Here is a 24,413-nt window from a genome sequence, read left to right on the forward strand (position 1 = left end):
TTTAGTAGGAAAGAATGTCGTGATGTAGTCAAAATGATAATGAATACAACATTATATTTGAGTGTGGAATGTAAACAGTTTAGGGATGTTACAGAAAATTAAAACTGCAATTATTTAATATTCCAACAAAAATCATTTTTGAAAGTAAAAATAGAAAGAGTTATGATATGAAATTATATTTCTTATTGATGTAACAGCTGTTGAATAGAACGAACGTTACAAATAACATTTTATATGGTGCTTTTATTCGTCGTCTACTATACGAATAAAGTTGTACTTTTCTTCCTCGTCTTTGGCTTCAGTTGGTGGAGCCACCTGGCCTGTAATCTCTAAACTAAATTTTATGCCTGAATTCGATCCTGCTAACAAAAAAACATTTCGATGATTTCACTGCTAAAATTCTCATCGAGATAGAAAATTTCAATTTATATCCATTGGTTATATAATAAAAATTCCGACTTGAATGATATATTCACATTTTGTTTCACGTTGAACGAAATGAAAGCTCACCTAAATCACTGTTTAATTGAATAAACGTTGCGAATAAATCGCTGCACAGTTTTTATTCGTCATACATCGCTCGAATAAAATTCTGCCTATTTCTGATTGGGAAGGAGTAAACTTTAATTGCTTATATCCCGAAAACCAAATATTTGATTTCAAAGTGGTAAAGGACTTTTCGATTTCTCTTCGCACGGTGTCACTTGCATGTTTCGGCTAGTCCTGTATTTTTTAAACGTCCTGTATATTGTAGGTACAAGAGACTCTGTGCGTGGCCACATGGCTGAATGTAAATAAGTAGTGTTTGGAACAAACATTCGATTAGTGAATCGAGGTACTTCTGGCTAAGGTATTGGTTTACGAGATATTGAAATGGATTCGAAGAAAATACATGAATTTTAAGGCGTGGAAAAATGCTTGACGCGAGTGTATGGATTGTGTGTAGCTTGAAGCTGCTGTGCGATAGGTCGAACTAGAATCAGACACGAACAGAAAATTATGCAGTCGGAAGTAAAGAATCGTAGGGAATCATATAACACAGAGCGAGAGTTTTTCAAGTGTTATCGAAATTAGAGTTTTTTCTTATTAGAGTTCAGTTTTCTTTAAATATATATAGACATATTGCTCCACAATATATCCACACATCTATACATTCACTTGGTCGACAATGGAACATTGTGACATCAAAACGGAAATGCACTGCGATGTTGACGAAAAATTGATCACTTTAGAAGATAACAATTACCAAACAGTCTCAAACACGGGATCAGTGATCGGACCTTCGTCCGGCACGAATGTCCTTTCGATTTTGGATGGTACATTTTTCCAAATCATCCCGGAAAAATGTTCCGACAAAACTGTCGTAGCTGCTTGCATTAAATGTCAGCCGAGAAATGTTGAGATAAAAGGTCAACTAAATTCAACTTCCAACTTTCGATCCCATCTCAAGAGACGCCACGGTGACGAAGTACTGAATGAATATAGTAAACATATGAGAATAAAAAAAATTAAAAATAGTAGTAAGAGACTAGGCGAAACTTCAGGATCGTGCAACACGTATTATCAATGGCAACAAATAACACAAGAAAACTTGAACAAGGATATAATAAGTTACATTCTTCACTCTATGGCGCCGCTTCGAACTGTTGAAGATCCATATTTTCTGAAAATGTTTGAAAACCTCAATATATCAGGTATGTTTCACACTTGCATGTTATGGCACGGTCACACATTCGACGAATGCCATTCAGCATGCTCTCTTCTTTGACAACATGATAGATCTGTTAGAAGAGAGCATCCGTTTACGAAGCAACATGTTGGAAGAGTGCTTCCGTTATTCGTTATTCCCTATTCGTCGAATACCGAATATAAACTCGCGCCATAATTGATACGAAAATTTAGTAATGTTTCACTTACTTTTGTTCAGGATTTAAAACTCATCCAGATGTAATTGTTTCAAACAATAAATTATAAAGAATCAATATTATACATCCTATAAATTATTTTTCGGTTTCATCATTCCATTTTGTTAGAAACGTATATATATATATTTTTCACGCCTAAATTAATAAATGAATTTAATATAAAATATAAATTGAAAGAATATATTTTCAAACATTTTTATTAATTTATGATAAAAAACAAAAGTGCGTAAAAGATTAATAATCTTTAGAAATTTTTTATAAATATTTTACATACATTTAAACAAAAATTTTAGATTTGAATAGAGTACTTTCGTAAATTTGCAATTTTTGCATAAATTTGTAAACCTCGCAATTCTTTATTAAATTTCGGATGAATGTGTACATTTTATAAACTTGAACAGATATGAAACAGTTATATGTATAGAACCGATATTAAAATCATGGTTGTTTTTACATTACAGATTATGGAACGAGTATTATGACTAGGAGAGAACTAAGCTGCCATATACGAGAACTTTTTACCGAAAATATTTTAAAAATAAAAGAGACCTTACAAAAATTACAATTCGTTTGTACGACTGCTGACATATGGACGGCGAAAAATAGAAGCTTTTTGGGAGTAACAGCACATTGGATTGAACCAGAAACTCTGGAAAGGAAATCCGTAGCTTTAGCTTGCAGACGTTTTGCTGGTAATTATATAATTATTAAATGTGATGGTACAGTATATGTATATTTATACCGAACTAAACGAAATAATTATTTCATATTTAGGTTCTCATACTCACGATAAAATTGCCGAACGTCTCGAAGAAATTCATGCGGATTTCGGTTTAAGTTTTCCAAAGCTAACGGCCACGGTAACGGACAATGAAAGTAATTTTTTAAAAGCTTTCAAAGTATTCGGAGTAGAAATCAAATCTGAATATGACGATGAGTACGATAGTACAGATAGCGATAGCCACCATGTGGTATTTAACAATGAAAATGAAGTAGCAGAATTTTATATTAACGATAGAGTATTCAGTACACTGCCCCGACATATCCGTTGCTTTGCCCATATGCTTTCCCTTTGCATAACAACTGATGCTATTCGTACTATAAAAAACTCAGAAGAATTAAACGCTGTGCATAATAACGTAATACATAAATGCACTTTATTATGGGATGCAACGTCTCGGCCGAAGTCAGCAGAAATAATAGAAAGTGTATTAGGTCATACATTAAACAAACCAAAAGATACAAGATGGAATTCTTTGTACGATTCTTTGATACAAATCGCTCGAATAAAAGAAAAAACTTATAACTTATTTAAACTCCTGGGCATGGAGTGCGTTTTAACTGATACGGAATTTCTGTACATCGAAGAACACATTTCTTGTACGGAACCGATCGCACAAGCATTAGATATCTTACAAGGGGAAGAGGACGTATTTTATGGTATGGTCATCCCTTGTTTGCTTTCTTTGCAACGAAAATTGCAGCGCCTGAATGAACAGAAGTGGATTTATTGCAAACCACTAATTCAAACGCTTTGCAATAGCATAGAAATTAGATTTGAAAACTATTTAAATTTCCGTACACCCGAAGCAGAGAAAGCAGTAATTGCTGCATTTTCGCATCCGAAGTTTAAAAATAAATGGTTGTCATGCGTTGAAACTGAGAAACACGAACGACTACTATCTTTATTTAAAAAAGCTCTTTCTTCACAAATAGAAATAGACACACCAACCTCTGATGCTCCTAAAAACCAAACATATAACAAATTTCATCATTTCTTCGATTTTAGAACTTTGTCACCAACGCGTAATGATCAAGACTTACTTTCTACAACTAACACGGAATTATTAGCTTTGCAATATTTTACGGACAAAACGGAAGAATATAGTATGCTAAATTCATTCCCTGCAATTAAAAATATATTTATACAGTACAACACTCCATTACCATCATCAGCACCAGTTGAGCGTTTATTTTCATTTTCAACTATAATTAATGAGCCAAAAGCATATAAATTATCAGATACAACATTTGAGCAAAGGGTTATACTTAAAGCAAATTTACTAAACAAAGTTGTGTAAATAGTTATGTAAATGAATAACTAAGAGGAATGACAGTGTTTTCCAGGAGAAACTAATTGAATTATTTAAAAGCAAGGTTTTAGCTAATGTACATACAAATTAATAAAACGATGTATATATGTGTTTGTATATCATGCAAAGGAAGTCTGTAAGTATAATTTATACGCATGTGATGAAAGTGAGCCTGACAGTTATATATTTAACAATTAGCTTTTAATTAATAATCTTACAGTCTTAGTATTTAATGAATTTATATTGTTAGTTCCATCTTGAAATATTTGATATACAGTATTGCAAGTGATAGAGAACTAATAAAGAATAATCGTACCATTTAAGTTTACATTGTTATATTTTCCTTACCCATGTGCTATATTGAATAAATCTTAACACAGATATATTTATATTAAACCTATCTACACATTATATTTAATAAACACAAATTTGAGCCAAAACAAATTTACTTAAAGGTTACAAAATGGAACCTATTATTAATAATCAAATGAAACTGAAAAATAAGAAACTTCTTAGTTACTACTTCATTTTCGAGTCAGGAATTATTCATTGTTAATAATTTTAATGAAGTTGCATAAAATTAATAAAGAACACATTGAAATAAATAGTTTATTTGAAAAATTTCATTGCGCAGTTTGTTCATAGATAGCGATAAACTGTACAGTTTTTTTATCGATAGACTGGCATCGTAAAGACGTGCTTTACTTATAGTAGCTTGAATACAAATGAGAAGCATACTTTGACTTCAGGGGAGCATTTACCATTGACGCGAACAGCTGCCACTATCGCTTCCTTCCCTTACCAATTGGAAACCTTACAAACACAATGACCATGACATAAAAGGTGATTCTTTGAAAATGCGTACAATGTATACAAGTACATTTCATTTCGTATTAGTAGACGGACAGGGTCGACCTTACGTGAAAACAAATGATACGTCGCAGAAGAAAAACATTTCAAAAAATGAATAAAGAATCACGATTATTATATTTAAACGTAGCTCTCCATAGAAACATCAAATTATTGTCAAGCAATGAAAATTAAATTGCTCAACTTCAACAGTACAGTGGTTGACTTAAATTTTTATATCAATTGTATATACTGTTATAGTACTGTTACGTAGCAAAATGTTAGTATACCTCATTTAATACACGTTACTTTATAGTGAAAAATGTCAGTTTTATTCGTTTTCAATATGTATTATTTAAGCTAGAATTGTGTATAGAATGTCTACATGGAACGGGGCGTCAGAGCACTGACTTAGTAGGTAGAACTAATGTAAATAAAACCAAGTTCAGGCTCTGTATACATTTTTAGGAGTATAAAGAACAATAGATATCAAAACGTTTGAGAACCACTATCCTAAACACATCTGCGTAAGCAAATCTCATGCTGACGCTTTGGCATCAACACATTCATTTGTGAACAGCAGTCGATACTTGAACGAATGTGCCTTTTTTTTATAAAAAATTTGGTTACTTTTAGACGATATTTATATGTCTTTAATACAGTCAAATCTCTCGCTGATGGCAAATAAAACGTTTAGCATAAATACACGTACGAAAAAATTACTGACAGCATATATTTTCAAAATTTTATTTAACAACAATTTTCAAAATTATAATGATATGAAGTAATATTAAATTGATATGAAGTATTATCACGTGAATTCTTTTCATAGGTTAGTTACCTCGAGATGTTCAAGAAAATAATCACTATTATGTACTAATAGAGTATACTCAAGTACATTACTGGAGGAGATATTTCAAGTGATCTTGTGTAGAGCAAATAAGTTTTCTACTTTAGTTTTATCTTTACAATGGAAGAAAAATTCGAATTTAATAAGTGAAGTGTCGTTTGAATTGCTTTTTTTCTATTATGTGTTTAACTTATTACAGCTTATTACAGTATCTAATTAATGAGATACTACATTGCATAGCAGCTTTGCAATCAGTCCTATTTTCCAATGACGAGAAGGTTATTTATTCGTGAAGGTGACAAGAAATAGAGAAAAATAAAATTGTGTTCGAATATGTGAAATATGTAATACTATATTTTACTGGGATTATTTGATCATGTATTTGTATAGTAATAGAGAACAAAGAACAAATATTTAGTTTCTTGTTTAAACGTAAGTTAATATTTTGCTTAAAAATCACAGAGGAAAGAAAACCTTTGACATTTTTCCGATCAAGGTAGCAAACTTGATCACACTATATTTGTACATAACAGTGACCTTTATTTAAATTTCACGAAACGAATGACTAACATAACTCATGAAAGATTTATACTTTAGAGAAAATTTGTATCGATCGCGTGTGTATACACGTAGACCCTTCATAATGCACAAATGATACTTGGGTAAGACATACGTATACTGTCACGAAAGTGACTTTAATAAAGTGACTCATTGTTGAACGAGTATTAACCCATAAGCTAGTGTATTGAACGAATGTAGCTGGATTGTAGTAAACAGTAATGGATTCAGACTTATTGGGGCCTGAAGCCAACTATTTCGAGGACACCTTTCCTTTTATGAAACATTGTACACGAAGCAAATATTATTATTATCAAGACATATTTACCACTCTAAAGTTTAGATATTTAAATCTAAAAAATATAAAAGGGAAATATGTTAAAAATGTAAGAAAGCAGCAACTGTAAGTTTTAAGAATTATAAAAACAGTACGAGGTAAGAAAAAAATGCTCACACACAATTTTCAAGAAAAACCTCTGTAAGAATTTCGAACTGTTTGAAAAATTCTGTTTCAAATGGACATACATTATTAGCAATAAATGGGCAAATATTATTTTTGAAATAAAATTAGAACGAAAGTAAGATGTTATTTACACAAACTAAATCATTTTTCAGAAATGCAAGAAATGTTTTAGTTAAACGAAAAGTAAAGGGCACTTGGGATACCATTACCTTCATGCTAGAGTCGTCCCTGTAGTCTGGACTGTACTATAATGCACTGAAACTTTCGTTGGAACTTTTGCAAACGTTACCGCAATGCTTATCGCCATCGATTACATCCACTGTGCTTTGCCGCATTGGATGCATTTCCCCTGTGCAAAATTTTCGCGTAATTTATCAAGTACAGAATTCATACTTTAACCGATAAGAACATGACGCCAGATAGAAAAAAATAAACAATACAAAAATGAAATACGTATTAATACAGTTTATAATGATTATTAATTATTACATGACTATTAGCGCTGAATGTCTGCAGAGTGCATATCATGGAACGAATTATATAATATCAGTGATAAACAATCTCATAACTGCAAGTGTAAAAATGTAATAAGTTTATCGTGCTTCCGTAGAAACTCATATAGATTAAAAAAAACTCGTTACAATGTCCGCAATGATACAGCATTGTGATTCATTAACATTAACGGGACATTTTGTAGTATTGCTTGCTCGATATTTACAGTAAATTTGTAATGATTTTAATGATATCGAATATTGCTCGAGTGAAATTCTACTCATCTCTGAATGAAATCAATTTATAGCCATCTATGAACATAACTACACGTGCGCTTGTGTATGTGGCCCAGTATGGTTTCTTCTCGAATTAGCTACCATATACTAGATGCTTCTCTCGCATTCTACTTCCGCATCGTCTGCCGTTCCAGGCGGAAATGATTCTGTGCAATTATTCGTGGGCAGCCGATTTCCCAAGAAATACTAATGAAAATGTATCACAATTTTCATTTGAACAAATCGAACGAAATTTCGATATGTTTACGACAGATAAAGTTAGTTTTGGTCGGTCAATAATCCGTATGAAATTTCACCATTGATGTACGTAGTTGGTCGCGAACGGCCAATAGCTGTCCAAAGGTGGTAAAATCTGACTCGGGATTGGTGCGCATAGGTGTTTGGGCGTAAGGAACATTCCAGAAGCGTCCTCTGGGAAAGTCATATATACCGTGCCCTGGTGCGGGTTCTTCACTCACGTTGCGAATCGTACACGAGGAACTTCTTCTCTGTCCTACAGGACGAGTTTTCATTAACGAACAAAGCGAATAAAGAAAAGGTGTGCATTCGTTGCTAGCGTTACATTCGACATATAATCGTAACCGATTTCATTTGAAATTTTTAGACGTCGTTGCGAGAATTTCATTTATTTTTCGTTTGTGTTTTCAGAAAAAGCAAAGATGGCCAAAGCACCTGCAGTCGGTATTGATCTTGGCACCACGTACTCGTGCGTTGGCGTTTTCCAGCACGGAAAGGTAGAAATCATCGCCAACGACCAAGGAAATCGTACAACGCCTAGCTATGTTGCATTCACGGAGAGCGAACGGTTGATTGGCGATGCCGCTAAAAACCAGGTCGCCATGAACCCCAACAACACAATCTTCGGTAAATACATATATATGTATATATTTAGTCACGTAATCGTTAATCATTTTGAAGAAACTCCACGCCATGCCCTGTTTTGTGAATAGAAATATTCATTTTTCAGACGTTTCTCAGAATACTTTTTTTCTTATATCATTTGTGTTTAATTGTCGCACTTTTCTGGTCGGTACCGGAAGCAATTATATTTTCTTAATATTCTCCTATGAGGGATAAACTCGTGTCTCGAGTGATCTCATCGTCGCACAGTGCGACGAGTATATGAGAAATAAGGACAAAAATCAAATCAGTATTCAAAAATATTCTACTCGATAAAAAAGGTTAAAAAAAAAGTAAATAAGTATGTTGAAACAATGAAGAAAATGTTTATTACATAATATTTTACAAAAATCTTTGTTAAACAATTATTAATTAATTAATTAATTTTAAAAAGATTTTATTTAAAATTTAATTTTAAATAATATCTACACATAAAATAGTTTAGGCCGAATCGTCGGAATCGAGATTGTCACTCGGTGATTCAATCATTCGGTTCTACAAAGGGGGCAGATTGGGGCAGGAATTTCTTTCACTATCTCAAAGTAGACTACCTAATAAATTTTTTAAGCCAAGCCGGGAAGAGACCGTTTCAGCCTTTTCGAAAAAAGTAGTTCTTAAGTTAAACAAAGGAAACTGCAAAACTAAAATGTTAACTAGTGCAAATCGTTCATTTTACATATATTATTAAAACTTTATAAAACTGCTATAAAGTAGTTTTAAGTATTAGTATTATAGGGCTAACTTACCACGAAAATTCAGAATCATTATAAAAAAAAAAGTACTAATTTTTTTTTAAAGAAGTACCTATTCTGTTGAAAGATAACTTCAGACTAAAATTAATTCTACTTACAAAACAAGTCTAAATAATCAAATCAAAGAAAAAAAAAAATTTTTATTTTTTGACTTTTGTCCACAGTTCGACGCACTGTGCGTCGGTCCTTTTATTAGTAATGGGTAAAATTGTCAAAAATAAAAAAAATTGTCAAATTGTTAAAAATATCATATGAATTACAAAGCAAATTATGCGCGTGAATACTTGGAATTTTAAAAAAAGCGATGACTGCGAATTTGTGGTCAACTGAAAAATTACAGTCAACATCTATAAATTAACATTCAGTTTTCGATAAGTTTTAGTATTAATGAAATTTGAATTTTATCGAAATTTAACGAATGACCTTGCACACAAACAACTGGTATTCATCGTGTTATTTTAAAATAATATTTGACTGAACTTTACTTTGGGGGACGAAAACTTGTTAAGCTTTCTTTTACTTAACCTTGTACATTTCGGCGACTAGAATCTGAAAATGCTAGTTCTAAGGTAAGGAATCCACTGGTTCAAAAGTTATGATATTGCCTTGCAGTCATATTGTCGGTAAAAGAGATTCTCGTAGGTGGCTATTTTTGAAAACTTCCATATTTCGAATTAACGAAGTTGGTTTGGGTGTATATTTTCGGGGAGAGGGTGCAGAGGGAGGGACTTCGCTCTAGAGTTAGAATTTGTATAAACAAATACGGTAAAAATGATCACCTTTAACTGCTCATAACTTCTGAACCGGAGGATTCTTCGCCTTAAAAATAGAATTTTTGGATTCTATTCGCCGAAATTTACCAAATCCCCCAAGTAAAATTTAACCTAATATTTTGTTTAAATTTGTAAAGAGGCGTGGAAAATGTACGGCGTGGTAGAAACTGGAAAATCAATACTTATATATGTTATTATGTATACGTTAACGACGCATGCGTATGCATCATACGCTTAGAGTCATGGCTTCTAGAGGAAGTCTTTCTAATTTTCCATTAGATCATCGCGAGTAATGGATAATCGTGTCGTACACGTTTTCATTTAAAAATTTCTATAAAATAAAATCCAAAAATATATTATGACAGTTTTTGACAATTGAAAACGGGATTAATGCTACAAAATATTCAAATAATAAAGTACTATTTTCACTATTAAATTATTTCGTTAATGTTAAGATGCTCTGTAATAAGCTTTTCTTTCTGAGGGTCACATAACCTTGAGACTGAAACATTACATAGTTTACTAATGAAAATAATACTTGTTGCTCGTGATATTTAAACAAATATATCACACTGTATGCTATACCTTTGTCAGAGGCTTGTTTTCCCATTCCCACGGAAGAGATTGTTCCATTCTCCAACGGTCGGTTTTCGAATACTGATATTTCTGACCTACCTTCGCCCCCCCCCCCCCCCCCCCCCGTGAGATCGCACGATCAACAATGGCATTACAAATTTTTGTTTGTAACATCAACCATCCTTTATTTCTCCACACGATGAAATCTCATTACTCATTTGAGCTAAATTATATGAACTAAAATTTGTAATAAATCACATTACAATAATTCTTATCATTCAAATTTTTCAGATGCCAAACGCCTGATTGGACGTCGCTTCGAAGACGCAACTGTTCAAGCCGATATGAAACACTGGCCCTTCGCTGTTGTGAGTGACTGTGGCAAACCCAAAATTCAAGTACAATACAAAGGAGAGACGAAGACTTTCTTCCCTGAAGAAGTGAGTTCAATGGTCCTGGTGAAGATGAAGGAAACAGCTGAGGCATACCTTGGACAAACCGTCAGCAATGCCGTGATCACTGTACCTGCTTACTTCAACGACTCGCAGCGTCAGGCAACCAAGGACGCTGGTACCATCTCGGGCTTGAACGTTTTACGTATCATCAACGAGCCCACCGCTGCCGCCATCGCTTATGGTTTAGATAAGAAAGCCATGAATGAGCGCAATGTCCTGATTTTCGATCTAGGTGGTGGAACCTTCGATGTGTCTATTTTGACCATTGAAGATGGTATCTTTGAGGTGAAGTCTACTGCGGGAGACACTCACCTTGGCGGTGAAGACTTCGACAACCGTATGGTCACTCACTTCGTTCAGGAGTTCAAGCGTAAATACAAGAAAGATTTGACCTCGAATAAGCGTTCCCTTCGTCGTCTCAGAACAGCTTGCGAGCGTGCGAAGCGTACACTCTCGTCGTCCACTCAAGCTAGCATAGAAATCGACTCGCTCTATGAGGGAATCGATTTCTACACTTCAATTACCAGAGCTCGTTTCGAAGAGCTTTGTGCTGATCTCTTTAGAGGAACGCTTGAGCCAGTAGAGAAATCGTTGCGCGATGCGAAGATGGACAAGTATCACATCAACGATATCGTCCTAGTTGGTGGATCAACCCGTATTCCCAAGATCCAAAAGCTATTGCAAGATTTCTTTAATGGAAAGGAGTTGAACAAGTCTATCAACCCCGATGAAGCTGTAGCTTATGGAGCTGCTGTGCAAGCTGCCATTCTGCATGGTGATAAGTCCGGGAAAGTACAAGACCTGCTACTCCTTGATGTCACACCTCTGTCTCTTGGTATCGAAACTGCCGGTGGTGTTATGACCGCTCTTATCAAGAGAAATACTACCATTCCAACAAAGCAAACTCAAACCTTCACCACTTACGCTGATAATCAACCTGGCGTATTGATCCAAGTCTACGAGGGAGAGCGTGCGATGACAAAGGACAACAATTTGCTGGGTAAATTTGAACTCAGTGGAATACCACCAGCTCCTCGAGGCGTTCCTCAAATCGAAGTCACCTTCGACATTGATGCCAATGGTATCCTCAACGTAACTGCTGTGGACAAATCCACTGGCAAGGAAAACAAGATCACCATTACCAACGACAAGGGTCGCCTTAGTAAGGAGGAGATTGAAAGAATGGTCAACGAAGCTGAGAAGTACCGCAGCGAAGATGAAAAACAAAAGGAAACCATTGCTGCTAAGAACGGTCTTGAGTCTTACTGCTTTAACATGAAGAGTACGGTGGAAGACGAGAAACTGAAGGACAAGATCAGTGCCAGTGACAAGCAAGTAGTACTAGATAAATGCAATGACATCATCAAGTGGCTCGATGCCAACCAATTGGCCGACTCAGAAGAGTACGAACACAAGCAAAAGGAGTTGGAGGCTATCTGCAACCCGATCGTCACGAAACTGTATCAAGGAATGGGTAGCGCTCCTGGAGGTATGCCAGGTGGATTCCCAGGAGCAGGCGGTGCTGCTCCAGGTGGAACACCAAGTGGCGGTGCATCCGGTGGTCCCACCATTGAGGAAGTCGACTAAATTGGATGCTGCTCTAATTAGGGTGCATCTAATGAATCTTTAATGGTTTTTAACCAACTTTTAAAAGATTTGTTGTTGATTTTCTATGTTCTGGGGAAACTTCGTGAAAATACAAAAACAAACAAGTGAATTCAATGAGTTCACTGGAACTTATATATGATTGTTTCATTTTTCCCCCTATAATCTAGTATATTGTCATGTGTTCTAATCGGAATACAGAAAGATCATTCATTTTAGCAATGTCAATAACTGAACTGTAATCTAAAACAATTAACGTTCTCTTTTTAATTCACACAAAATTACTATTTTCATTGCTCACATTGAAATTTCTACAATTGCTAAACACCCATTAAATTAGTTACTCTACATTTGCAAAACATAACACGATTTATTCTTAATAACTAAAAATTAATTTCTGACAGTAAATTCATTTTTTTGTACATGTATATTCTGAAATTGCAAATAATTAGAATGCTTTCGATGAAATGAAATTTTATTGGTAAGCACAACAGGCTGCTACAGAAAACAATTGTTTGATAATTTTCTAACGCATACCCAAAATAATCTGAAATCAGTAAGTGACAAAACACCTGAATCGCGAAACGTCGGAATAAAAGTGTAGAGTGCAAGGATTAGTAAAACAGAAAATTAAGATGGATGTGCCATAGACGTTGCGAACAATAGGGTTGGTTTCCTTTTCTTCCTCTTTTTCCCACCTCCATCTTTCTTTGCCCCTAAAAGAATAGGCAAAAGTGAAATAATCGATGTTGTGATATATATATATTTTATATATACATCTCACAAGCGAACTATAAGTTGTCGCAAACGTTTGTACTCTAGTTATAAATACATTAGACATACCAAGCAATTTTGTTTGTTCTAAAGCCGCTGCCAAGGCATCACCGAAGCTTTGACTGTAGGATGGCGCTGAAATGTAATTCTCTTCGTCAGTGTCTCTTGAAGACGACTGAGCAGGCATGTTCGAATACGATTTCCCGTGAGTAGAATTAACAGACGGCCACACAGATTGGGATTTTAAACGTGTGCCCTTGTTTCGTAACATCTCCGCGAACGATGGTCCCTGATCGTGAGCGGTATTGTCGGTTTGTCCACCCGTAGCGATTTCATCAAATGTGCTGAACGATGGACTGCTGGCTACGCTTGAAGTCACAGTTGATTCTGGCGGTGATGAAACGTTTTCTCTGGAAAAGATATTATTTATTTTAAATTATAGTGTTCAATCACTAAATTTAGAAAATATACGTAAATAAACTGGAATAAAAAATTTACGTACTCTGCGAACAATACTTCTGGCTGCCATTGAGGAAAATGTCGCTGCGAATCGATGTGTACAATAGGCTTGGGGTATCTTCCCATTCGTTTGTTTTCTTCATCATTGATCTTTTTCTCCCTCTTTCTTTCCTCGCGTTCTCGCTGTTGCCTGCGTCTATGCCTCAATGCTAATTGCTCTGTAACAGCGTTAGACAAAATATAAATGTGAATAAGTTAATAACGATTACTTCTGATAACCGATTCCAAAATAATTTCATGATAAAGAAAATTATTACCTTGAAACGAAGAAAGAACTTCTTCTGATATTATCGGTGGTTTTAATTCGATCTCGGCTACTTCAAACTGGCAAGTGATGGGCAAATGACATAGATATCTTAACCTGCGTCTTAGGTCTTCTGTAAGACTTCCTCCTTCTTTCTCTAAAAGTTTTCCTGTTATCATGTGGGGAGAATTTTCAAGACTGCCGTACTGCATTTCCAGCATCTTTACATTTACTGCATGGAGATATAAATCTTGTCCATCGTCCGCTAAAAATTAACATTTTTTTTTAACAAAATGAGACAAATAAAAGCAAAGACATATCAATATACAAGTACCTTGATAAAAGTAAAAGAATTTCTGTACGCCCGAAGTTGATTGAGCGCTATTGGGAGAATTTTCTATCATTTTGGAAGATTCTTCATCCGCACTTTTCATATCTTTTTCGATTGAAATATTGTTGGTTTCTACGGAATCTTGAAATTCTTGTTGTTTTTCAGTGTCACTGCTCTCTTCCCGTATTGTAGTCGCATCTACAGAAACTTCTGATTTTGATTTTATCTACAAAGGAAAATCATCACAATTGCTTTAAATTAAGAGTTAAGAAATACGCTTCACATGAGTAAATCAACGTTACCCCTTGTAACAGTTCTTCTTCTCTTATTGAAAGTTCATTAAGCGCTTGTTCGATATAACAGTTTGCTGGTGAATCAGGATTATCTGCTAGTTCTAATTTCAACTGAACGCGTTCGCATTCAATGATATTCATAACCTGAATTAATGCATTTATTAGAAAAATACTGATCAGAGTCTTCTTAAAGGAATGCTTTTAAAGCTACGCATTTTATTTTTTGGAAATTTGTAGACTTACATCATCTGTGCTTGCAATTAAAAGTTTTGAATACACATGACTGCTAATAGTTTCTGAAGCTGGAAAAAAGTTTGTTGGGATTTCCGTTACAGACCCAACAGGCACTGCGAGTAGTGATCCTTTTTCGCGACGCATTAATCGTAAGGTGACATTATCACCAGAATTTAACGCGGTTTGCGTGATTACGGTGACACTAAAAATAACCAAAATTTTATATTTTTTCATCGTGTAAGATGTATTTCTTTATATATTAAGAGGATTATTAATATTACCTTCTCAAATCATATTTCTGAATGGTTTCATAACAAATGGGACATTTGCGCCAGGATTTATCAGAGAGTGATAAATAATGAAGGATACAAGGCCAACAATAAACATGACCGCAACGTGTCATTTTTCCAGCAACTGGTGAACACAAACAAATTGGGCAAGACAAACTTTCAGAACTATGGATTTTCTGAAATTTAATATGCTCATTAATTTCTTAAATTTTAGCAATCACATTTATGACTTACAATTTGTTCTACCAATTTCCAATCAACTAAAGCATCAGGATCAATTAGATATAATGAATAATTTCCATTGGCAGTTACAACAAATTGGCAGCTAAAAGAACAGTAACAGTTAGTATGTAACAAACAGTTTATCTTTAGATAGACTGAACTATAATATTATTTCACACCTGGCTTGTAAAAACTGTTCTTTGTTGTACTTGTGTCGCTGTACTGGTGGAAGCCACCTATTACTGTTGTAGGAGTAACCCTTTGTTAGTTTCCCATGTCTCCATGCACCTGAACCACCTTGCATCTCGCGTGGTTCATAATGAAAATTCAGCAGATGATTCAAATTCTGCTTTTTGCTTCCTTGGGCCACTACTGAGCCAGGCTCAGCTAATTCTGCTTGCTCTACCTAAAGCAAATTAAAATGTTTAATTAAAATATCAACCAAAGAATAAACATATTATTAAATACATTAAAGAATTAGTGTTATTAGTGTGGTAGAGTAATTGAATATAAGTATTAACCTTGGTATCCTCCTTTGCACCGCCATGATATTGTCCTTTAGGTTTTGGTCTCTTATCAAAACTTTTGGCTTTCTGTACATTGCACTTCTTTGGTTGTTCGTATTTCGAGAAACTACCAGAGGCAGTTGGTTCGCGACGGCGCGAAGTTCTCGGGAAGAGCTTATTAGTAGCATCTAAAAATTGATAATAAAATTTAGGTCTGGATGAAACAATGGATATTTTATAAAAAATAAATCGTCTATCTAATATAAACAAAAAAATTTGGCTCATTGCAGGCTCTACAAATTACTGTCACATCATGGGTTGATCTTAAATTTTCTGTAAATATTAATTAATTTGAAAATTTACTGAGAAGTATCCAAATAAAAGATCAGAAACATTTAGAGTATGTCAAATAACAAACTGGTATTGCCACATGTTATGTATTAATGACCAGACAGCCATTTTATAAGCTGTATGATTGATAATCATTGAACCATGATAAGAACTTTTTTTATATGATTTCTGAAGAAACTAGCTGCAATGCTGGTGAAATATCATTCCACCCAAAAAACAAGGCTTGCACTTGGGAGCCTCAATTAATATTACACATATTATTATTATTGGAGCCACTATTAGAAGGTCCTTTCAAAGAACTTAAAGAAATATATAATTAACAAGTTCGTTAAAACTGAAAAAAGAGAAGAAAGGATAGAACATGAAAATTTCTTAAACCGTAGCAAGTAAAATTGTGTGTTTTTGCAATGTGATACGCACATAAGACGTCAGCAAAAAGATGACGTCGCTATTGAAGCGATCGACATTCGGACAACGACGCACCTTGATTCTTCTTCGCATCAGCAGGAACCCCCTTTGTGGAGAACTGCGTAAATTTCGCGTTCTTTTCCATTTCCGGCACGAATGTGCTCGTGCTGATTTCCAGCGTGATTGAGGCTGTGGTCTCCTCCGTATGGAGAAACAGTGTATTTTTGCAGACCCTTCATCTTCTTCAATAAGCCATGTTTCGTTTGCGTCAAAGGTGAAGAACGAGTCCTCGAGATGCCGATAATCGACGGCCGATGTGACGGTGCTACGGTGACCACGGATTCCTGTGTAACAGAGCAAAAAGCTCTGCCTCGCCTTTTGTCGTAAAACGACAATTACCTGATTTCCGGCTCTGCGGCCAAAAACGGTCGCGATCTCGTCGCTATGATGGCGACGAAACTAATGACTTGCGCAACCGGAAGTAACACGCGACACACGTCGACTACTCTAATCATTTACAGCCGTAAACAAACGATTATTTCAGACACAAAACACAAGTACTCTTTATCGATACATATACATGTCAAAAATAATGCACAAGTATAGGAGTATAGTACGTATTTAATTTTTTTAGTCGATGTCGAGTGATCGAGATTCGTCAGACTTCCGGTGTATGAAAGTTTTCTACGTATACGTATAGTAATGTGCTGAAAAGATTTAGACTTTATACCTTAGATTTAGACGCAAATTAGGTTAAGTCTATGTTAAGTAATGTTAAGTCTAAATTTATACGATATATTATTTAAAGTAGCAATCAAAACTATAACAGTATTTGAGCATCTTTTAAAATATTTATCACAAACTTTAAATATTTAGACTTGTTACCAACGGTGTGATTGGACTGGATTAAGTTGGTGGCGTTATCTAGCGTCAAGATTATTTCGCCACAAACTTACAATAGGTTTTTTTGTCGTAGATGGCGTAAACATATGTTTAAAAATAGTTCCATTAGAAGTGATTTATATAGCTCAAGTAATGAGCCGGTATTTTTATAGAGTTCCTAAGAAAGACTGACTAACATGCAATCACAAAACTACAGATTAAGTATGGAAATCAGAGTGCGCAATTTAGAGTACAAATGTATAACTAGAATATAGGACGTATAATGAAATATTTTTTATATAAATTTATCGATAGTAATAGTGAGTAAGAGAGTTAAATCCAAAATAAGGAATCTGCAATAGTTCAAATGGACGTTAGTTGTAGATACATACGATAAGGATGACTAGCAATAAGGAAACAAGGCTGTATACCATAGTTGTAAGCCAGTAAACCTAGTTCCATTAGTTAATCGATAATATATTACCGTAAGAAGAATGTCACATTTTTATTTTTTAATGCAAGAGTAGAGAATCATTGATATTTGTACATGAGGCATAAGTGAAATGTCGGTAAGTTTAGTGATGACACATTATTTACCCACAGACGGTGGCAGTGTCTCTACATTACTTCCGTTTATCGACCGGAAAATGAAAAGTTGTTTCATTGACTTTGGTTATCGATCGATCGACTAATACTATGCATTTACATTCGTGCTGTTAATAATAATCATATTTTATTTGCTTTTTTAAATTAATTGTAACAATATTGCGGCTTAGGGATGAAAAAGAACAATGAAAATGAGGTCTTTTTAACATACTTTATCTAAGTATTGATATCATTTGTTCCGGCATAGTAGAAATAAATACAAATGAACAGTAGGTTTAGTATTAACATCCAACGTTCCATTTCCTCAATATTTCATTACATTTTCAAAATGATCTTTATAACAAATGACTATTTAGTTATCATATCTACTTAAATGTCGTTCATAATCATCTATTATCCACACAAAGACCAATATCGTACAAATTTATTTTTAATCGACTTCGAAAAGGAGGTTACTTAATTTGACATGTATATTTATTTTTTTTTTTAAGGTATGTTACTCGATTACGCCGAGGTGGCTTGACCAATCGGAATGAAACCTGTTGCATCTTGTAGAGAGCATGCCTTCGGGGTGGTCTCATTATCAAAAAATTTTGGGATTTCTCATTTTTTACCCGTTTTTTGTTTTGCAAAAAACCGAAAAATTTTGTATTGCTTCTTATTCTGAAAGGAATTGACCAATCGGATTGAATCTTCTTGCATCTGGTAAGGGCTTCGTTGCCTCTTAAAAGCTTAAAAAGACATTTGACCTACTTCCATTTTTTACCACTTTATTGCACTTTTTATCGCAAAATTGTACTATTTCACGTATGTTCGACTTGAAATCGATGAAATCGATAAAACCCTTTACATTTTGCTGCCGGACTCGTTTTCGAGTTGATCACTTTTCAAAAATGATTTTTCTTCTGCAATCTCCACACAACTATCCCCACTCCTTTCCCCCTCCTACTATCGAAGAGTTTAAGGGGGGAGGGTCAAGTGAAATTCAAAATTTAGACCTTTATTTTTGTTTAGAAAATTAGTTTATCATTTGGAGAATGTGCTCCGACCATTTTAGCTAAAACTTCGAAGTTTAAGTGTACCTACAGAGTCATTAAAGTGATGCACTCCGAACGGTACACGAAGGACTATTTGTACTTGACTATTTGTATTAATATTCATAAATATTCATTCATTTATGAATATTTTTACTTAAAAAAAAATTATATAGATTATCTAGATGCTACAAAATAACAAGTGATTAGTTGTAAATAAATATATATTACGCACTCTTCAAAAATAATTCGCGAAAAAGCGGTTGTTTACTTGACCCTCCCCCCTTAAACTACGGGTATTTTTTGTATACCTGATTAGTTCACAAGTAACGCGATAACATCGTCGACATTGTCGACATAGTAAACAATCGCCAAGTTTTTGCACAACGCTCGCGAAGGATGCGCGCGTCTTTTCGCCGGTCGGGAAAATCCCGCGCACACGATTGGTCCGCGCTTCGGCGTTAAGCTCCCTCGCACCATCACGTGACCTTACCGCGTATATACGTCCTGGCGCTGGCGAGGTTCACCACTCACTCTTTCGAACCTTTGCGACGCGGTTCTCTTTTCGAATTCGCACGCTCGATTTTCCTCGATGGTCCGCCACCGTCACTGCTGTGCGATTAATCACGCAATCATTGTGTGCTGCCGATGTGCGTCGGCAGTTCACCTTGGATCAGCGATCCACAAGGATCTGAAAATGCGCGCGTAAAGTACAGCCACCTCGCAAGCAGGTTCGCGGTGTCCAAGGATGATTCATTTTCGACGATGTTCATAAACTAAGAGAGAAAAGACAACGCGGCCAAGTTTCGCGGGTCGCGCGATCCTTTTCGGGACGAGTTTCGAACTGTCGCCACCGACGAGGGATCATTTTTCACGCGTAGACAAAAGCAGCGTTCTGTGGTCTGCCAGTGACGCGGGAATGGGTTTGACAGACACGAGTTTCGAGGTACTTTTGACTTTGTGGTGGGTTCTCGTCGTGGGAGTTGTGTGGACCGAAGGGGTCCGCGGTCAGTGTCGCGGTGTCTTGCCGAGTCGCAGCATCGACGGTCTCACACGTTAATTGTTCCGGACTTGTTTCTTCGGTAAGTAGAACATATTATAGTCGGTGTAGAATGTATTCGTACACCAATCAATTTCCCATAAAACTTTTGTGTGAAATTGTAGTTTTTTAACTTCTTTTTTTTTTATAATCATACTTTATAATAATGATACTTTACATATTCTCGGAAATCTCTAAGAAAAATATGGTCCAAACAACATTTACTAGTTAATATAATTTGTGAAATAAACAGAAAAATGGGTAAAGTGGGTATTCGAAAAGTGGGTAAAAGTATAGAAGCAATAAGTATTTGTACGATTCTTATGGCGAACGATTTACAGTAATTTGTAACGTAAACACATTAGTTTATTGCTCTGTACGAATTAGAAAACATCAAATTTCCAGTAAAGTACTTTTAAAAATGGCTCTAATAGAGGAATGGAAGAAGATCCCACTTCTTATTAACTTCTAACTAATAATTTAGTTAATTTAATGCTTAGAAGAGTTACAATAATAACAAAATCAAAAGGAAATCCTACGAAGGAAGTATTATGTACTTGTGAATTAGTGTAAATTTCTCTTTTTTTAACAAAGTTTTGAAAATTAAACAATAGTGCGAATACTTATTGCTTCAACATTTCTATCGATTAATTGTTTTTTTCTTGTTAATTTCGCAACTTACATAAATAGCTATTTCTTTCGTAATCTATCTATTCTAGAGATTTCCGAGAATATGTAGAATGTCATTGTTTATAAAAATTAAGTTAATAAATTACAATTTTACATAGTTTTTTTGGAAATTGATCGGTGTACGAATACTTTCTACACCCACTATATTATAGTGGAAAGCGTCAGGCTAACCAAAAAGTTTCTTTTCTTTTATTAGTAGACTGCGGATATATCATGGACCATATTATGTACCATATTCACGAGTGCAAATGTAGAAAAATATTGTAGAAGGATGTGTGCGAATGCAGATGTATATAAAATATAAAATATAAAATATAAAATGCGCGTTGCAACGTTTAGAAGACAAAACATACTTTGACTTAAGTTTCTGTTCTTCGTCTGTGTATATTAAAATATGAACTTGCATCCACAGTCTATTTATTAGTGAGTAAGATTAGATTAGGGTGATCCTTGTTTCAATGATTTTTGAAATCTATGTTACCTTGGAGATACATAAACAAAATTTCGGTAAAATTTGAGCTCTTAATTTTAATATTAACACGTGTCCCAAACCTTTAAAAGTTATAATTATAATTTGTTCGATCGGTTACTTTTTTTTTTTATAACTACTGTAGAAATTGATGAAACGATTTGAAATTTGATAGGGTTACTACGTATAGTAATAGGAACAAGCTCTAAAAATGTCAAATTTTTATTTTAATTATTTAACTACTTAAAATATTTCAGTAATATTATTTTAAATGATTTAAATTTGATCTTATTTACTATTTTTTTTTTGTAAAAGTTCCATAGACAAAAGTTCTCCTTCGAATAATTAAAAACTTTGGTTAAAACTAGTTCAAATGTTTTGAATCACTCTAATTATTTCAATGTATTTCTTTGTGAAAAACTCAACATTTCATAATAATGATTGATGATTTCACGAGTAAGAAACAAAAAACAACCTAAATTATATTTCTAATTACTAAAGAACGTATTTATGTTCATATTCTCAATCATATTTTGAACATAATGCATTTTCTGTTTTTATTTCACTTTTCCATATCTTTCACAAATTACATTATGCACATTTTACACATGAGTTTTTGGATCGTTTGAGATCTACTTTTAGAAAAGTAGCGTTTAGAATACATTTGATTTTTTTCTAAAATAAATTTGTTTATACTTTTCATTACGCGCTAGTTTTTTATACATTCACTACTAGATGGTGTTTATCTTCACTAATGAAGAAATTGTTGAGGTATGATTAATATCAATGTTTTGCATTAGACAATTCTTCCCCTTGAAAAGTATAATTTTCATCTAGATAAAAATTTTAAATAGCGAGAAAATGGTAAATAACTCTTAATTTATTATTCGTAGAATAACAATTAGAGTTTGAATTATAAAATTACATATATCACGATGGATAAATGAAAATGTAACTGTTTAATTGAATAATAGATGACGAACAAGTCATTTTACATTACATTCGTCACTTGATATTCAAATCAAATTTTTGTCAATCTGTGATCTCACTCAAACCCTTGCGAATTCTTGCAAAAATCGGGTATATACTTGAGAGAAAAACTTTCTATATATTTTATGTAGGGTTCCATGAGATCTACAACGAAAAAAAGTTTCAATCCGAAATATTCGTTATTAAGAGGGCTACAAATTTTTGAAGATTAGTCAACTTTTTATATTTTTTTTCACCAAAATATTCTAAAAAATAGACTCTTTCGATAGTTTGATATTTAAAAAAAAATCTCCATTAAAAGACGCGGAGTTTTCCGTTTGGATCATTGAAATCCGTTTGCCCAATCGAGAGTTATGATTTTTTCAAATTTTAATAGAAAGTTATGACCGAAATCAGGCACACAGTACAGGATACGTATCTATATATATTCCCCAGTAAATCCAATTTGATAACAGAGAAAACAAAATTGGTTAGATAAAAGTCGTACAGTATGAAAACGTCCATAAAATTGCGAACACAATTTTTATACAGCAGGTGGTGGAAAGATTTAAAGTGTGAGAAATATCGAAAAAATGTTAAAACGAAATTTAATAGTTTTTAACATTCTATAATACCATAACAAAGAATCTAAAAAATATCTATTTTTAATAATATTTCCCACACTTAAAATTTCTTATGGTTACAGAGATATTAGTAAGAATGTACGTACATAATCAGAATTCTTTCGAAGGGGTGTCTCCACCCTTAAAATCGTTTTAATGCCAAAATATAAATGGGCATTGTGATTAGTAGACTGCGGATCTTTATGCATTTATAGGAAATTCGAATATGCAAGAAACTACGAAATGCAAACAATATGCAAGAATATAAAAAAGATTGAATGTAAAGTTCATGTTATAATATTTGCAGAATAAAATAAATTCCTATTTAGGTTCAATTTTTGTAGGGACGTTCGCGAAAATTTTATTTTGCAAAAAGATCCGCAGTCCAGTGATTAGCTTCCCATCGACTTTATTTCCTAAAAAATTCTAATCCTTCGAGGTGTATCAATCGTCAAACCTCCCTTGCAAGTCTACAAACCTAACTCAGACATAATCCGTTGCCAAATCTAGTCTTCCTTTACTACCAACGCGAATTCATTCTAAAGACCGCAGCGTGCAACTTTCAAAATTTGTATTCACCAAGTTTTCCTCTCGACATCTCCCACAACGACCTAATCAGGGAACTGAAAATAAGAATTGAAAATTGTTGGAATGAATATTGGGTCAGCTCACCACCATTCAAATTATTTAAAATAAGAAAAGATGTCTTTAATAACAAATGCCCTGATATTACCGGCAGGAAGGATCAGGTTGTTATTACGCGACTTAGAATCGGCCACACAAATATGACCCATGTCTACGAAATTACTAAAAATCCACCTACGATCTGTAATTCCTGTAATGTTAAATTATCTATCGAACATGTATTACTTGACTGCCCAATGTTCCAATCTAAACGACTAGATTTCAAACTTCCGACAGATCTCGATGACTGTCTTAACAGTCTTAGAAATATCACTGCGACTCTTTCATTTTTAAAAAGTGTAGACTTATATAACAAAGTTTAACTATTGTATATGTGCGATTAATTTGTAATTAATTTGTAACTATGTGTTATACCGTGGTCGCTAATGACCTTGCTGTTCATGCGACCATTATAAATAAATAATTTAATAATAAGTTTTCCTCTCGACAAGGATTGTTCCAACAAAGGAAGTTCAGCAATCGATACACGCCGAAAAATCGGAATTTTACCAGAAATGTTTAGTAGTCTAGAATTCTAATAGAGCCCTAATCCAAACAGGTTAATTTTCATATTCCGAGCCACATTCGTGCGCCTCGTATCGGATCAGTGCACCACTGCCTCCGAAATGCGTCAATAACGCAGCCATCCTCATAAAAA

General features: G+C 34.2%; 3 protein-coding genes and 1 long non-coding RNA gene across 4 annotated transcripts in view; 2 read left to right on the plus strand and 2 right to left on the minus strand.

The window, feature by feature from the left end:
- Positions 1–4,515: 4,515 nt before the first annotated feature.
- LOC128888675 (uncharacterized) lies at positions 4,516–7,764 on the minus strand. Its single transcript, XR_008460306.1, has 3 exons — positions 7,228–7,764; positions 6,948–7,087; positions 4,516–4,831 (listed from the first exon to the last, which is right to left on the minus strand). It is a non-coding gene; the product is annotated as an uncharacterized LOC128888675 (long non-coding RNA).
- Positions 7,765–7,934: 170 nt separating this feature from the next.
- On the plus strand, positions 7,935–12,724 carry LOC128888551 (heat shock 70 kDa protein cognate 4). The gene is made up of 3 exons (XM_054145515.1): positions 7,935–8,064; positions 8,175–8,390; positions 10,819–12,724. The coding sequence occupies exons 2-3, from the start codon at positions 8,186–8,188 to the stop codon at positions 12,567–12,569; spliced, it is 1,956 nt and encodes a 651-aa protein (XP_054001490.1). The 5' UTR covers positions 7,935–8,064; positions 8,175–8,185; the 3' UTR covers positions 12,570–12,724.
- Positions 12,725–13,044: 320 nt separating this feature from the next.
- On the minus strand, positions 13,045–17,227 carry LOC128888542 (RING finger protein 10). Its single transcript, XM_054145499.1, has 12 exons — positions 16,835–17,227; positions 16,016–16,188; positions 15,674–15,900; positions 15,507–15,597; positions 15,264–15,448; positions 14,992–15,184; positions 14,758–14,892; positions 14,459–14,681; positions 14,138–14,389; positions 13,864–14,038; positions 13,431–13,771; positions 13,045–13,303 (listed from the first exon to the last, which is right to left on the minus strand). The coding sequence occupies exons 1-12, from the start codon at positions 16,902–16,904 to the stop codon at positions 13,218–13,220; spliced, it is 2,151 nt and encodes a 716-aa protein (XP_054001474.1). The 5' UTR covers positions 16,905–17,227; the 3' UTR covers positions 13,045–13,217.
- Positions 17,228–19,823: 2,596 nt separating this feature from the next.
- Positions 19,824–24,413, plus strand: part of LOC128888553 (sodium-dependent dopamine transporter) — a 32,088-nt gene continuing 27,498 nt past the window's right edge. Inside the window, exon 1 of the mRNA XM_054145519.1 lies at positions 19,824–20,363. The gene's annotated coding sequence lies outside the window, so the exon portion shown is untranslated. The remainder of the gene's footprint in view (positions 20,364–24,413) is intronic.

The sequence above is a fragment of the Hylaeus anthracinus genome, unplaced genomic scaffold (genome assembly GCF_026225885.1).
Source record: "Hylaeus anthracinus isolate JK02 unplaced genomic scaffold, UHH_iyHylAnth1.0_haploid 11994, whole genome shotgun sequence".
NCBI classification, from domain to species: domain Eukaryota; kingdom Metazoa; phylum Arthropoda; class Insecta; order Hymenoptera; family Colletidae; genus Hylaeus; species Hylaeus anthracinus.